The sequence below is a fragment of the Carettochelys insculpta genome, chromosome 24 (genome assembly GCF_033958435.1).
Source record: "Carettochelys insculpta isolate YL-2023 chromosome 24, ASM3395843v1, whole genome shotgun sequence".
NCBI classification, from domain to species: domain Eukaryota; kingdom Metazoa; phylum Chordata; order Testudines; family Carettochelyidae; genus Carettochelys; species Carettochelys insculpta.
In genome coordinates this window covers 10,026,210-10,040,332 of record NC_134160.1, presented here as the reverse complement: position 1 = coordinate 10,040,332, position 14,123 = coordinate 10,026,210, and the positions used below count along the sequence as shown (strand labels likewise).

The window sequence follows — 14,123 nt, the reverse complement described above, 5'->3', positions numbered from 1 at the left end:
CAATTTAAGTCAATTTAAAAAAAAAAAAAAAAAATCAATTTAACAAAACCTGTGCATTTTTCTAACAGAGGCGATGTCTATACTAAACGTAAGTTGACCGCCAATATGTGCAGCTAAAAACCAACTCATCAGTTGTCAACTTCAATGGCTGTCTGTACAGAAGGTGGTCAACAGGAGCATTTCTCCTAACAACTTTCCTTAATCCTTTCCACTTGGCGAAGTGTTCTGGAGTCGACTTTGACACTGGAAAGTGCCAATTCACACATGCGGGAAACAAAACCCAGGTAGATCAAACCTGAGCAGGTCGATCTTCCACTGTAGTATGAACCTAGTAATAGACAAGGTCTGAAAGTCACTCACAGCCAAGGCCTACATCACAGAAGAATGCCACCTCTTTTTTGGAGAGATCTAGCATTTACTAGACCTTACAGGCACAGGCAATACAAGACATTCCAACAATATTAAGCAAGGAAAAAACTTAAGATAAAAGTGAACAGGAGCCAGGGCTCAATTTCAGATTCCAAGATATCACAGCTCACTGGCACTCAGTGGCTCTGTCCTGCCAATTTAGTTTGAAAACCATGTTTTTAACAACATGTTCATGCTTCATTTGCTACTAATGTTTAGATTTAAAAACAACAATTGGTCCCAGAGTTTTGGGTTTTGTTTTTCTTTTAAAGCAGCATACTGCTGTTTTAAAATGAGTTCCATGTACACATAATACGTGCCTCTGGATGACAGTACACCTAGAGAGAGGTTATTCAACATATGAATGTTTAATGCAACCCAAAAGACATCTCCCACTACCTTTGACTGCAATTAATGTTGTACCATGACAAACACCCACCTATCTATTCATGGAGGGTGGGGGATTCCCCTCCCCCAACACCACTCTCTTAAAAAATAATGTACTAGAAATGGGACTGCACAAATCCTAGTCCAATATCCAAATCAGCCACGTGCTACAGAAAAAGGGTTAGTGCTTATCTTCACTTTAATAAGAGCTCTAGAACAGGGGTCTGCAGCCTGCCGCCCCGGAGCTACATGCAGCTCTTTAAGGACTTTTGTGGCTCTCGATGCTACAATTGCAAAGCAAAAAAAACCCCTCCTGATTATTTTTCGACAAATGGTGAATGTCTAGAAGCCCAAAAATGAACAGCTCATATTCAAATAGCAAATATGTCATCTCAAAACACTGCATAACTCACCCTACCACCCTCCAGACAGAGAAAAAGTTCAGGAGTGAAAGGCAGTGGGACAAACATACTCAAAGCGTGAGGAAATAGAATATGTAAAAAATTTGTGAACATCCTGCAGCGAATATGTATCACATCATAAATCGTCACTGCGTACTTTTCTTAAAACATGGATTACTAAGAATATGGTTTAACGTTATAGACCATCTCGTATTCACACGCATTGCTGCTCTTCAATTAGAGTTTTTTTTTTTGGTTTTGTTTTAACTGACCTGGAAAAAAATGGCTCTTCTTACTATTTTGGTTGCTGACCCCCCAGTTTAGCAGCTCTGTATGTGAGTTGGCCCAGATTTCCTGCTGTCACTCCCATAGACCACCAGTGTCTACTAGAGTCACTTATTCTGTAAAAACAAGTCTTGGGTTGTCAATCCAACTCCATATTTCCAGACTAAAATGGTCACAAGAATAAACAAAGTCCATGAACCTACCACAATCCATAAAGGTAGAGAACTTCCCTGTAACACAAGCTTCCCAGAAATGAGCACTGCATTCCTTTAATAGACCTATCTGCAAAAGTCTTGAGTGTTTAAGAAGGCTACATATTTCTATCAAACCTGTGCCCAAGTGAGCCACTGTTCTTAACCTCTTATAGGAAAGTCTTCCAAGTAGAGATTTTACATTAAAAAAGTGAAGTAATGCCTAAAGTAAGAGATGTGGAGGCACAGGCCTGCTACCCGTCATACGAATGTCCATACTTGCTCAGATCAAAGGTCCATCTAGCCCAGTATCCTGTCTTCTGACAGTGACCAATACCAGGTGTCCCAGAGGGAATGACCAGAAACTAGCAATCGTCCTGTGATCCCTTCCCTGCCATCCATTTCCTGCTACTGACAAAGAAAGGGTAGCGGGCACCACTCCACACAGCCTGGCTAACAGACATCAATAGACCTATCCTCCATCAATTTAGTTCTTTTTTTGAAACCTCTTAAGGTCCTGGTCTTCACAACAGGCTCTGGCAGAGTTTCATGTTGTGCACTTCCTTTGGTTTTAAACCTGCTGCCTATTAATTTCATTTGTTGACTCGTAGTTCTTGGGTTTCGGGAAGAAGTATGTAACTTTTCCTCATTCACTTTCTCCATACCAGCCATGATTTTATAGGCCTCTATCCCCGCTTAAGTCTCCTATTTTCTAAACGGAAAAGTTCCGGGTTTTTAATCTCTCCTCTTATGACAGCCATTCCAAACCTCAGATCATTTTGTTGCCCTTTCCTGAACTTTTTCCAATACCAAAATATCTGTCACTGATTCTCTAAACTCAGGATGATTATGACACTTATGCTCTTTCTTCCTTAGCGCCTACCCTCCAAAAAGAAACCTGAATATTTTCCCCTTCTGGATGACTTTATGAAGAAAACCAACTACATCCTTTTCCCCAAAGTCCATACCTTCAACTATAAGTAGAGATACTTTGGAGGTGGGTGGAGTTAACTGTTCTCTCTCTCTCCCCAGATCTCATCTTTCTGAAAAATCTCTCAGGTAAAGTTATTTGATAAGCACCAATTGGTTCACTGCTGTACAAGAAAGAAAAAAAAAAAAAAGTGACCGAAACCACTGGCTTTAGTTCAATCTAAGATCCTTGCAGTGTATCCAGTGTAAGTTAAAAAACACAGGTTTGGAGTATTATTAATAACTTATTTATTAAAGGCACTGGAGAAGAAACATGGAAACCTGTTCCACAGTACAGGGCTTTGTATCCGATAATCCTTGGCGCATAGAACTTTTTAATGGAGGCCATTTGCATAATCTAAATTACAAATCACTCAAAAAACATACACTCTATACATCTCTACTTATGAGATGATAACTAGAAGACTCATAAATTACACTGAATGATTCAAGTTATAAGCCAAGGATGCCTACTACTACTATAAGCCACACACAGAATCAAACCAGAATTCCCCCAAACATATCTCATGGGCGGGGGGGGGGGGGGGGGGGAAGTTTTGAGGTGATCCTGGTTTTTTTTAAAAGTAATTTTTTGACAGTTTCTATCACAGAATCATAAACCATGCAGTGCACAAACCATACAGGTCTAAGAAAGAATTTTTATTCTTGTGCAAAGATGTTTACTCTTTGGCCATGTTTTACTATCCATGTTAGCCAGGTTGAATTTTTGGCTGTGTTTTACTATCCATTCTATCCATATTGGGTTTTGTTTGTTTGTTTAAAAAGAAAAATTCTCAATGGGACATCAGTTTTTATGAGGCATTTATGCAACTTTCTTGCAAACACATAGGCTTGTATCGTCCACGAACTCAAACCTCTACCCAGAACAGTTACTACAAGCTGCATGCCGACAATGTGGCAACCACAGCAGTGATAAAAGGCCACTCCACTAGTAAACACACAGTTTCAATTTAACAGAGGACACAGCTAAGCTGAAGCATATCAGTTATCAAGGGAAAAAAAAAAAAAACAAAAAAACTTTCACTAAGTTTTCAGAGCCACGGAAGAGGACCAAGCAAGAAGGGAAAACTCTGGAGCTGCATGTTGCACTCCAGAGTATCAAGTGTCTCTAACTCTGAGTTTGCAATGAAAACAAGCAGGGTATGGGCAGAGAGAAGTCAGTCCTGCACAAGGCTATTACACATTCAGAACTAAGACATGTAAACACAGTGTAAGGTTATCTGCAAGCTGATTAAGAACAGATATGAACGGTGTTAGCATCACTGTTCCAATATCCAAAATGTGTGATGTGCTTGTAGCTGAAAGTATTATAAACACACTTGTATTTCTGCCATTTGCTACATTTCCAACAAATTAACAAAAGAATTGTATTATTCCTTTACCTGCGCTCACTCCTGTCCCAAAAGTAGGAACTGATAACATATCAGACCCACCTGTTTCAGGTTTTTGATGTTTAATGTCACTGTAACCAGCAAATGATTGGTCCCTCCCAACTTAAGTAAAAATTAAATTAGTGATTAAAAATGTCTAGAAACACAGGTATGGAATTAGGCCTGTACTTAGATAATTCACCATTCCTGCAATTATGAATTCTTATTAAAAGGTTTCTGACACAACCCCTAACCCACCCCCACAATAAAAGCCCCACAATCCCCATCTGATAACCAACCCAGCCAAACAATTTCAATTCTGAAACGGGTCTAAATTAGCTGGGAATAAATGCATCCTTAGATCCATCAAAGAAATCCTTTATACCAATGGGAAAGTCACATAACCAAAACAAACAGCAAGGCCATTGTACAGCAAACCCCTGCTACTGTTCCAACAACACAGAATCTATTCCAGGCTGTATAAAATATAACAAGCAAAATAAATCCAAGGTACAAACAAAATGCCATTGCCTCCCCTTTTGTTTCTTGCACAATGCAACAAGGGCAGCCTGTCTGGAACTCTGCTCCTGCTGATACAGTATTGCTACTCAACTTCCTCAAGGTCACAGCCAATTTCAGCTGTGGAATAAAAAGGCAGATAGTGGCAACGATGGTTTGGGTTATGGCTGGCAGAAAAGCAGAGTGTAAAAGTTTATGAGCTCATCAGGATTGTTGTACCATTACATCAGAGGCAATTATAAATGGCCAAGAGCAGGAGATGGGGAGCCAATCAGATCACAGATAGGATGTCAACCTAAGACCAACTGTCTCCTGGCTTTGACAGAAGGATTTTACCTCCATAATTCAAATCCCAAACCAAAGCAATCTGCACTTACTACTCCAATCACTGAACTGTTTACCAGCACTTCCAGAGAGAGGCCCAGGCCACAGGGCTAAGCAAAAGACTACTTAGGAAAATGGCCACAGCTAACTTGGGCAGGCTGCAGCTGCCCAAAGCAGGTCACTTCCCACCTTCCAACCCCCAGGAAATGCACAGGCCCCTCACTAGGAAGGACAAGGAGGAGAAAGAGTGTAATGCGAGCAAATGTGTTAAGTGCTGCTCTGCCGAGCTCCCACCATCCCTACTGATCGCACCCTTTCCCCAGACCAAGGGCGAGGAGCTCTGCTACCCACCTCTACCCCAAGCACATAGGCACCACTCTACCAGGCCCTTCCTCCACCCAGGAGCTCCCTCCAGCTCCCCTCTAGAGCCACCAGCGCAGGCAGGGGAAGAAGGAAGGAGAAGGCACCTCTCTGGAAGCCTTGCACAAAGGCTGGAAGGGGAGGAAGAGAAGGCAGAGAGGCAGCCATTTTAGAGAGAGAGAAAAACACAGACAATGGCAGCTCCCCAGCAGTGTGGGTCCAAGTAGGGGAGGGAACCCGTAGGAAAAATCGGCCACGCCGTGAACCCCCCCGTCCCCCCGTGTGCCTGAACCCTGCCCCTTGTGAGGGCCTCCCATGTGTCCTTGCCCCATTGTCCTCAGCCACTCCACGTGCGCCCATCCCCTAACTCACAACCCCGGCCCAGGTCCCAGGCCCCTACACGCATCTCCCCCGGCCAAGCTCTCACCTGCTGGGTCCTAGCGAGCGGCTGTCCCCCTCCAGCGCTGCTGCTCCCGGGGCTCATGGGCGCGTGGTGGCTCCTTTGTTGGCCCCCTCCTGTGGCCGTGGCCCAGGCCTGGCTGTTGCCCCCGCCGTACTGGGAGGCCATGTCCGCGGCCGGGCCTTTTGCAGCGGCTCCCCCGTCCTGGGGCCCGCTGCTGTACTCGCCCCCGGGGTAGCCCTGGTAGCCGCGGGATGAGCTCGGGGAGGTGAGCAGCTGGTTGAGGGTGGGGGTAGCTGTGGGCTGCGGGGTGGCACCCCCTCCTCCTGCTGCCCCGCCGGCGGCCGAGGGCCCCATGGCCCCGAAGCGCTGCTGCTGGAAGGCGGCGGGGGATTTGGCTCCGGCGGCCACTTGCGCGGGGCTCTGCGCGCTGCCCCGGGGGGAGCTCAGGGCGTAGGCCTGGGGGGGAGGCGGGTAGGCGCCGGCGCTGCGCCCGGCTGCGGCCGGGTAGTAGGAGTTGTACTGGTGGTTGGGGAAGCCGTGCTCGGCGCCGCCGTGCGAGTTCTGGGGAGGGGGCGGCCCCGGGGGGGCCCCCGCCGGTCCCGGGTAGGGCTGCTCCAGGCCCCCGCTCTGCAGCGCTGCCATGCCAGGGCTTTGTTGTCCGCCATGTTGGTGGAAGGCAGCCGCGGCGGCGGCAGCGGCGGCAACCGCCTGGGCTCCCCGGCCGTAGGGCTGCCCGAAGCCGTAGGCTGGCGGGGGCAAGGCGGCCGGGTGCGAAGGGGGAGGCTGCTGCGGCGGCTGCTGCTGCTGCTGCTGCGGCGCCCCCACCCCGTCGCTGCTGCCGCCGCCGCCACCGGGCGGCTCCGGGAGGTTATTGTTCAGGGTGGCGGCGGCAGCGGCGGGCCTGGGGCCCGGGTTCCCGTTCGAGCTCTTCAGGTCTGGCTCGGCTCCGGCGTCCCCTCCGTTGCTCTCGGCCCCGTCCTGCAGCTCTTTTCCCGGGGGGCCCTCGCTCTCCGCCTGCTTCTCTCCGCCGCCGCCGCCGCGCTCCGCCGCCGCCTCGCCCCCCGCCTCCTCCGGGGAACAATCCCGCTGCTGCGCCTCCGCTTTCTTCAGCTCACTTGGAGCCGGGGCGCCCAGGCTGCTGGCGGCGGCGGGGGCGACCTGAGCAGCCATGATCCCCCCCCCTCCCCACCTAGCCGCCACCCCCCCGGGCCCCTGCCCCTGAGAGCTGCTCCCCTGCCTGGCCGGCCGGCGGGAGACCTCGCTGCTCCGCTGCTCCCCGCTCAGGCGGCGGCGGGCTCTTCAGGGCAGCGGCGGCTCATTCCCCCCGGCCGGGCTGGCAAGGTGGGGAGGGCTCCGCTGGGCTGGGCTCCCCGGGGCCTGGCCCCGCTGTGCCTCCTCGGTTGCAGCCGGCGGAGAAAGGGGAGGAGGGAGCGGGGGGGGGAGAAGGAGGGGGACCCGGGACGGGGCTCCCGGCGTGGGAGAGGCGGGAGGGAGGGACGGAGGGAGGGGGACACGGCGGACGAACGGACCCCGTCCCTGGAGCCGGGCTGCGCGGTTGCGGGGCCGGACTAGGCAAGTCAAGTAGCAGCTCCCGACTCTCGTCCGCCGAGTCCTGCTCACTCCGACACGAGGCTCAGCACTGCCATTTTACCCAGCGCCGCGGCGGCCTGCCAAACCTGGAGCGGAGCCTGGCCCGGACTGGAGCCTCCCCCCTTCACAAAGGAGGAGCGGGCAGGCCCCGGACGCTTGCAACTCAGCAAAGCTGAGGCCGCGGCCGCACGTAAAACCCGCAGCGGATTCCGCGGAGCCGAGCCTCACCTTCCGCCACAAAAGGAAGCTCCCCTGCTGCGAAACACGGAGCGGATTTCAGCCGGGGCGAAGCGGACCGCTGCAGGCTCCCTCTTCGGAAGACACGCACTAAAACGCTCCCCAGGCTGTACGACTACCCGGCGTACGAAAAGATGCTGGCAACGACCAGACGCTGGTGTTCATCTGGGCTAAAGAAGAACAAGTAGAAGGTCATTAAGCACTGGTCTGGGAGCCAGGATTCCTGCCTTCTAGTCTAACTTTGCAAGTCAGGAGTGCTGGGTTTTTTCTGCCCCCCCCATAACTGGGATATCATGCTGGCCATAAGATCATGGATTTAAGAGCCTGGAGTACAGGAACATGCAGTCTGGTTCAGTCCAGAGGCCCTTTCCATCCAGCATCCTGCAACACTGGCTAGTACCAGATGCTTTAGTGGAATGTACAAGATCTCTTAAGTAGATAATTATGGAATAAAAGCTGCCCTGAGGGAAGTGTCTTCCTTACTTCTGGGAGCATGGGCTAAAGAAAGGTTTGGAAAAGAATTCTAGCTACCAAACAATATAATGTGCAGCAATTTTTATGGGGAGGCGTGGAAGAGTCTCTTTCGTAGGATGCCTAATACTATCCATTTTAAATATCTTTCAACTTTGGGGAAATTTTTTATACTGTATTGTTTGCAGAAGGCCTCTGAAGTTCAGCAAGAAAGCCCCCTTGGGCTAGATAAATGCCTTTTCTTTGTCCCACGATTTTCCATTCAGATTTAGCTGTTATAAACTGTTAAAAATTGCCATTTCCTGTCTGTTGCTTGTGTTCCTCTGGAAAATGTTGGCAGTATGCCAAAATAATAACTGAACATAAACATGCTGAAGTCAGGGGCTCACACTACTGCCAAAGCAGCAGGCGGTACACTGGGAACAGCTGGGAGCTGCCAGGAGAGGGTAAGAGAGAGCCAAGGCAAGCTCCCCACCTGACTAGACATCCTTCAGGCCAATCACATGGTTCTAATGTCCTACCTCATTCTCATCGCCTTCTGTAAGAGCATCACCCGGAGTAGGCCTCCCAATTTCCAAGAGATGAGTTGAAAACCAAGTCAGGCTCCCATCATAACTACACAAGGTCCAATATAGGGCTGAGCAGCATGTGTCCCCTGCTCCAAAGGACCAGAGAAGGCAAGGGTCTTCTAGCGAGGGAGGAAAGAGAGTTGAATCATGCCAGGCCCCCTGTGGATGTAGCATATTGCCCCAGCAGGCCATCAGGAGAGTTAGTCTTGTAACTCAAGTGATATGTTTACTATGATGCAAAAGTCCCCATCCCTCCCCTGCCCAACACACACACACACACACATTTTAAAAAACCCTAGAAGTCATGAAAAAATATATTAAAAGCTATTTTCATTGTGAAGGCAAACAATTTAAGTTAAAAAATGTCAGATTTGGAGTTGCTCATTCAACCTGAATTCTTGCCCCTTTTATGTATGCATTGATTCACTCAAATTATATGATCACAATTTTTTTTTTCACAGGACTCCTGCCTTATTCAGATAACAGGCTGGATGGATAAAGAGCAGAATGAAGGTTGGAATGGATTACTGTAAATCCAATACTTCCTATCTTTAAAGTGTTTGACTTTACAACCTAAACAACTTTTTTTAAATATAGGTTTTGTGTCTGTAATACATATATAATTAGGCAAGTTCCTTCTTCGCATTCAGATTTTTAAATAATTCAAAGTAAGTTATACTATTTTGTATCACAATCCTCTCTATCAGCACCCATTGTCTTTTTGTGATCTTTTCAACCTGCTTCTATTGATGATTAACTGGAGTAGAACTGGTTTTTGTTTAGGAAACCCCTTAGGATAAGGCTGAGGAAGTTTCATGTACACCTACAACACATGCAGAAATAAGTAACAGACCATTCCATGGCACTGTTTCCCTCATTTGTGAAATACTAAATTCTATTAAATTTGTCCAGTGGTTGCACGAGAAAAATAACGTTCACAGAACACTTTGAAGATTCTTTAATGTGAGAATCTCAACAGTGCAAAGTATTACTGCTAACTAGTCAGTCACACATTACATTAGTACTTGCTATGCTATTTTTCAGTTTGGATCATGATACCACACATTGGGCTTAGAGAGGGAAAGAAGTATAGCGGCTATACTACATTGTCCTAATAGTATAGTTAGCTGTGAGGCCCAGTAGCAGAGACACCACTGGACTTTTTACCTGTGCTGTAAAATTTCTTTTATTATGTGAATGTTGCATCTACTGTTTTCTAATACAATCAAGTTCTAGAACCCAATCACTATCCTCACAGTACATTTGTAAGAGGTTTCCTCCTTCATCCCTCACTGATTTATTTTTGTAAAGTAGAAGTTTTCTAAAAGCTTTAGAACTGTTATATTTAATTATGCCATAAGAAAACATGTCTATAGGGTAAAGACATACAGTCTTTCAATGCTAGAACATCAGTTCAAAACAAGTAAGAGCAATAGTTACCTGTAGAGATTATCAGATATTATGCTTTGAGGGTGTTTGTGAAATGGATTGGTGGATAAGGGTCCAGTTCACAAAAAGCATTACCACAGCTAGCATCCTTGATGGCAGTCAGAGAAGCCATGTCTAGGACTGTAAGTGGGATGGGACCAGAAAAATGGTCACTCTTAATGCTGCGTATGCTTTACAGTAAATAGAAAATTGTTCACACAAGCCAAATAGCTAACTTCAAAATGTGCAGAATTCCAGAGCAACAAACAGGCTCCCTAACCAAGGCACTGTCACCATTTTAAAGTACAACGTATAACACAGAGTAGATTTCACCTCCGTGAAGTTGCCTTAAAAAAGAGGGGTTCTTGTCTCCAATTTTCTCTCTACTGTTTTACTGAAATTCCAGTGGGATAATACATAGAGGCAGCTATAGTTAGTATCTGTTTTGCAGCAGTCAGTTAAAAGCTGCTCTGAGGATTGTCATCACAACATGCTAGGTGCTAAACAAACATTTAGGAAAACAATCCTTATGAAAAGCTTATAATCTAATCTGAAATAAAAGTCAATATTATAGTCTAGAATCAGAAACTGGATTGGAATTCCCTTCATAAGATGCACTTTACCAATTCTGAAACCTCTGAGGCCTCAATTTGGGCTGGATTCCATAAATTTCCAATATCTTCTACCTGCCTATTTGTAGGCCTATTACAAAACTTTTCCTCCAGCAGAAAGGGGCTGGGCAGGTCTGTATATGCTTGCCCTATGAGAACATCGCTTTTAAAATATATGAAAAGATTAAGGAAAACCAACAGAACCCAAGCTAGCTTCTCACACAAAGTTGGCCCTGTGGATTTACCAAGTTATATGGTGGGCTATCAAATCCAAAAAAGATCAAGGAGCAGCAAAGCAACAAGCTATCCCTTTCAAGAATGCTTCTCCCACTTTAAAGAGAGTCTTAAACTCAGAACTGTGTGCGCATATAGAAAAAATAGAATTGAACAGTTGCTACCATTTTATCCAAAACCCTCTTTGGCTACAAAATCCTGAGCATAACAGTCTTGCAGAAACCAGATTAGAGTCTGCCTCATGAAATTAAACCTTGCCATCTCATTGGACCCCTTTAGAAACCATCAAAAACATTTCAGGAGCCCAGAGGCAGATCTACACTACACCTAAAAGTCAACTTTAGATATGCAATGCTAGCTATGGCAATTGCACAGCTAGAATCCATGCATCAGAAATTGACTTATTTGACTGTCTTCACTAAGGAAGGTCAACAGGAGTGTTTCTCCCATTGCCCTCCCTAACTCCTCGTGATAGCAAGTGGTAAAGGGGTAGACTGCCGACCCCAGCGGGCTCGATTTCACACATCTTTACCAGATGCACAAAATCGAATTCCAGAAGATCAACCTTTACTGGGTCAATCTTCATGGAAGACAAGCCCTAAGTTTCAGTCTAAAGCACTGATACTCAGATTTAGGATTGTGAGCTACAAGTGGCTATGTGCAGCACGCAATATTAAAATAAGATGTGTGATTTAATTATTAGCCAATCAGGATGATTTTACTGTTATTACCCAATTGTAGTAGATAAAAAAATTGATCATTTTGCTGTGAGAATTTATAGATACTGGTTAAACCTCTCTAGTCTGTCACCCATGGGACCTGACTAGTGCTGAACGAGAGAATTTGCAGGACCACAGGAAGTCACTATTATCTAGCAGCATTACCAACCATTTCACTGCGTTCTGGGCTCTTTGAAGACAGTTAGGTGTAAATCACAGCTAAACAACCGCACAGAACACTGAAAGCCAGGACTAGTGGTTGGAAACAAACTTTATAGGACCACAGAAAATTTGGCCACAGCCACAATAAGTGGTTGTCTGTCAGCTAACTAAAATCATGGCAGATTATGTATCTTGCTGGATATGAATCATGCCGGCCTAGTGAGGTTCAACCTGCATGCTTGTATATATTTCCCCTCCCATACTGTTTAAATATAACTATGTAGTAAACAAAACAATAAATTCATGCTACTATAGCTCATTTGGTAATATGGAAAGCTAATCTCACTCCTGAACTGCTGAGGACTGAGTATTACTGGACTAGAGACTCCCTGCATCCAAACTGTGAATTTGTATGTCCAGTTATCATACAATTTCAGGCCCGGTTGGAATATTCTTCAAAGAACACTGTGGTTGGAGTCGTCCTGTCCATAGGATGAATTGGCATGGCTGCCCCAGGTCTGATGTTTTCAGGGGCCTGTGGCAGCTGCCCCAACCATCCTATGGATGAGAGGGAACCAGGGTTCTACAGGGCCTGGTGCGCCATGGCAGCAGGGTTCACTCCTCCTTGCCCCATTCACCACATGGGCAGCAGGTTGCTCTACTATGCCATGCTGCCCTCCCAACCTGCTGTGCGGGGGTTCACCGCAGTGGTGGGAAGCAGAGTACTCCAGCCTCAGGGCACTCCACTTCCTGCTGCCACAGAGAAACAGAGTGCAGTGTGCTGGAAGGGAGGCACAGTGGGACCGAGCAGAGCAGGCTGCCAGACCACTCTGGTTCCTGCTGCCCGCCTGGTGAAAGGCTAGGGAGAGGTGAACCCTGCTGCTGCTGCACACCAAGCCCCCATAATCCCAAAATTCTTAACAAGGATCCACTTCACAAAACGCATTATCACAGTTAGCATCCTTGATGGCAGTCAGAAAAGCCAAGTCTAGGATGTTAAGTAGAGCAGCACCAAAAAAGAAGAAAAGAAAAGACACTGCTAATACTGTGTATACTTTACATTCAATAAACAGAAAAAATCAGAGTTTGTGTTGCTCGGGGAAAGAGACAAGAGGAGAGGCATGGCAGGGCCTGCAGCAGAGGGGTTTGTCCCAGGCCCCACACCCTCCTTGGGACTGTGGGATGCTGAAACCTGGAGCTGATTGAAATGTGGAAACTAGAATGGGATTCCCTTCACAATAGGAAGGGACACTCATTTTACCAAGAAGTTTGTGAAAACTGAAATAATTCCAGAATCCATCTCACAAACAGGAGGCCCTGCAGTTTTATTGAATGCTGAAGCACTCTACGAAATCCAAATAGATTCAGAAAATAGAGAGCGGAGTTCTTTCAACATTTAAATCCAAGACCTAAGAATCCTCTCAGCAGCCTTCAGAGAGGTAGCCAAGTTATTCTGTATCTTCAAAAACAACAAGAAGTCCTGTGGCACTTTATAGATTAAGAGATATTTTGGACCATAAGCTTTCATGGGCAAAATATGCTCCAAAATATCTTTTAGTCTATAAGGTGCCACAGGACTTCTTCTTGTTTCTCAACAGCCTTATGGTTGTGCCTGAGACCATCGGGCCAAAGAGAAGTGGGCAACTTTCTTTGAAACATATCAACTCTCCTCCTCTATTGACATAAAGGGTCATTGAAGTTATGTGAGCAGCACTTTCCCCTGTCCCCTTGCCCCCATTGCTGAGCGTATTTACTCCACTGCCATGCCAGCTTCAAGCAGTTCAGACACCACATGATGGGAATCCAGCTCTGGTCTCCCACATGGTAGTGCAGGCCACCACCACTAGGCTTGCTCTTAAAGTCTCCTTCATGAAGGTGGCCTTGCCATTTAACCTAGCACCAAGGCAGTTTAGGAAACCTGGTATAGATTAGCGTGCTAGAAACAGGAGTAGTCTCCTTAATAAAAGAGGCTTTGCCAACTGTGTGATGGCAAATATGGACTGAACTGTTGACATGGAAACGGAACTGAAGTCTCTCTCTCTCTCTTTCTCTCTCTCTCTCTCCCTTCTTATCATCTCTGGCCCCTTAAACAAGCTATAAACATGGACTGGATAATTACTTGAGGAACTGGATAGAGTTTCTCTAATAAAATGTTAACTACTGCACCCAAACTGGAAAGAAAGAGCTGAGCAGAAACATGCAGACTGGAGAAAGAAACTGCTGTTCCATTTTACTGGGATTTTCAAGTGTACCGTAAATGGGATATCTGGACTGGACCAAAAATAAGAGACTAATTTATTTTAATTCATAGTATATATTGCAAAATACGGAATGGAAATAGCAAAAATCACCTACACTATAGTGGAGCACCTATGGGGTTGGAGGCCAGTTTTTCTGAAGAAATTTTATTTACCTGGAAACAGGTTTACATTCACAAGCTGCACTAAAATGTTGTATAGTCTCT

General features: G+C 46.5%; 1 protein-coding gene and 1 long non-coding RNA gene across 2 annotated transcripts in view; one reads left to right on the top strand and one right to left on the bottom strand.

Annotated features, from left to right (window-relative positions):
• ARID1A (AT-rich interaction domain 1A) overlaps positions 1-6,917 on the bottom strand; it is an 89,476-nt gene extending 82,559 nt beyond the window's left edge. Inside the window, exon 1 of the mRNA XM_074976125.1 lies at positions 5,663-6,917. Coding sequence (XP_074832226.1) covers positions 5,663-6,808 — 1,146 coding nt within the window. The 5' untranslated portion in view covers positions 6,809-6,917. The remainder of the gene's footprint in view (positions 1-5,662) is intronic.
• Positions 6,918-7,525: 608 nt separating this feature from the next.
• Positions 7,526-13,869, top strand: LOC142001155 (uncharacterized). The gene is made up of 3 exons (XR_012642406.1): positions 7,526-7,656; positions 8,967-9,018; positions 13,754-13,869. It is a non-coding gene; the product is annotated as an uncharacterized LOC142001155 (long non-coding RNA).
• The last annotated feature ends 254 nt before the right edge of the window (positions 13,870-14,123 follow it).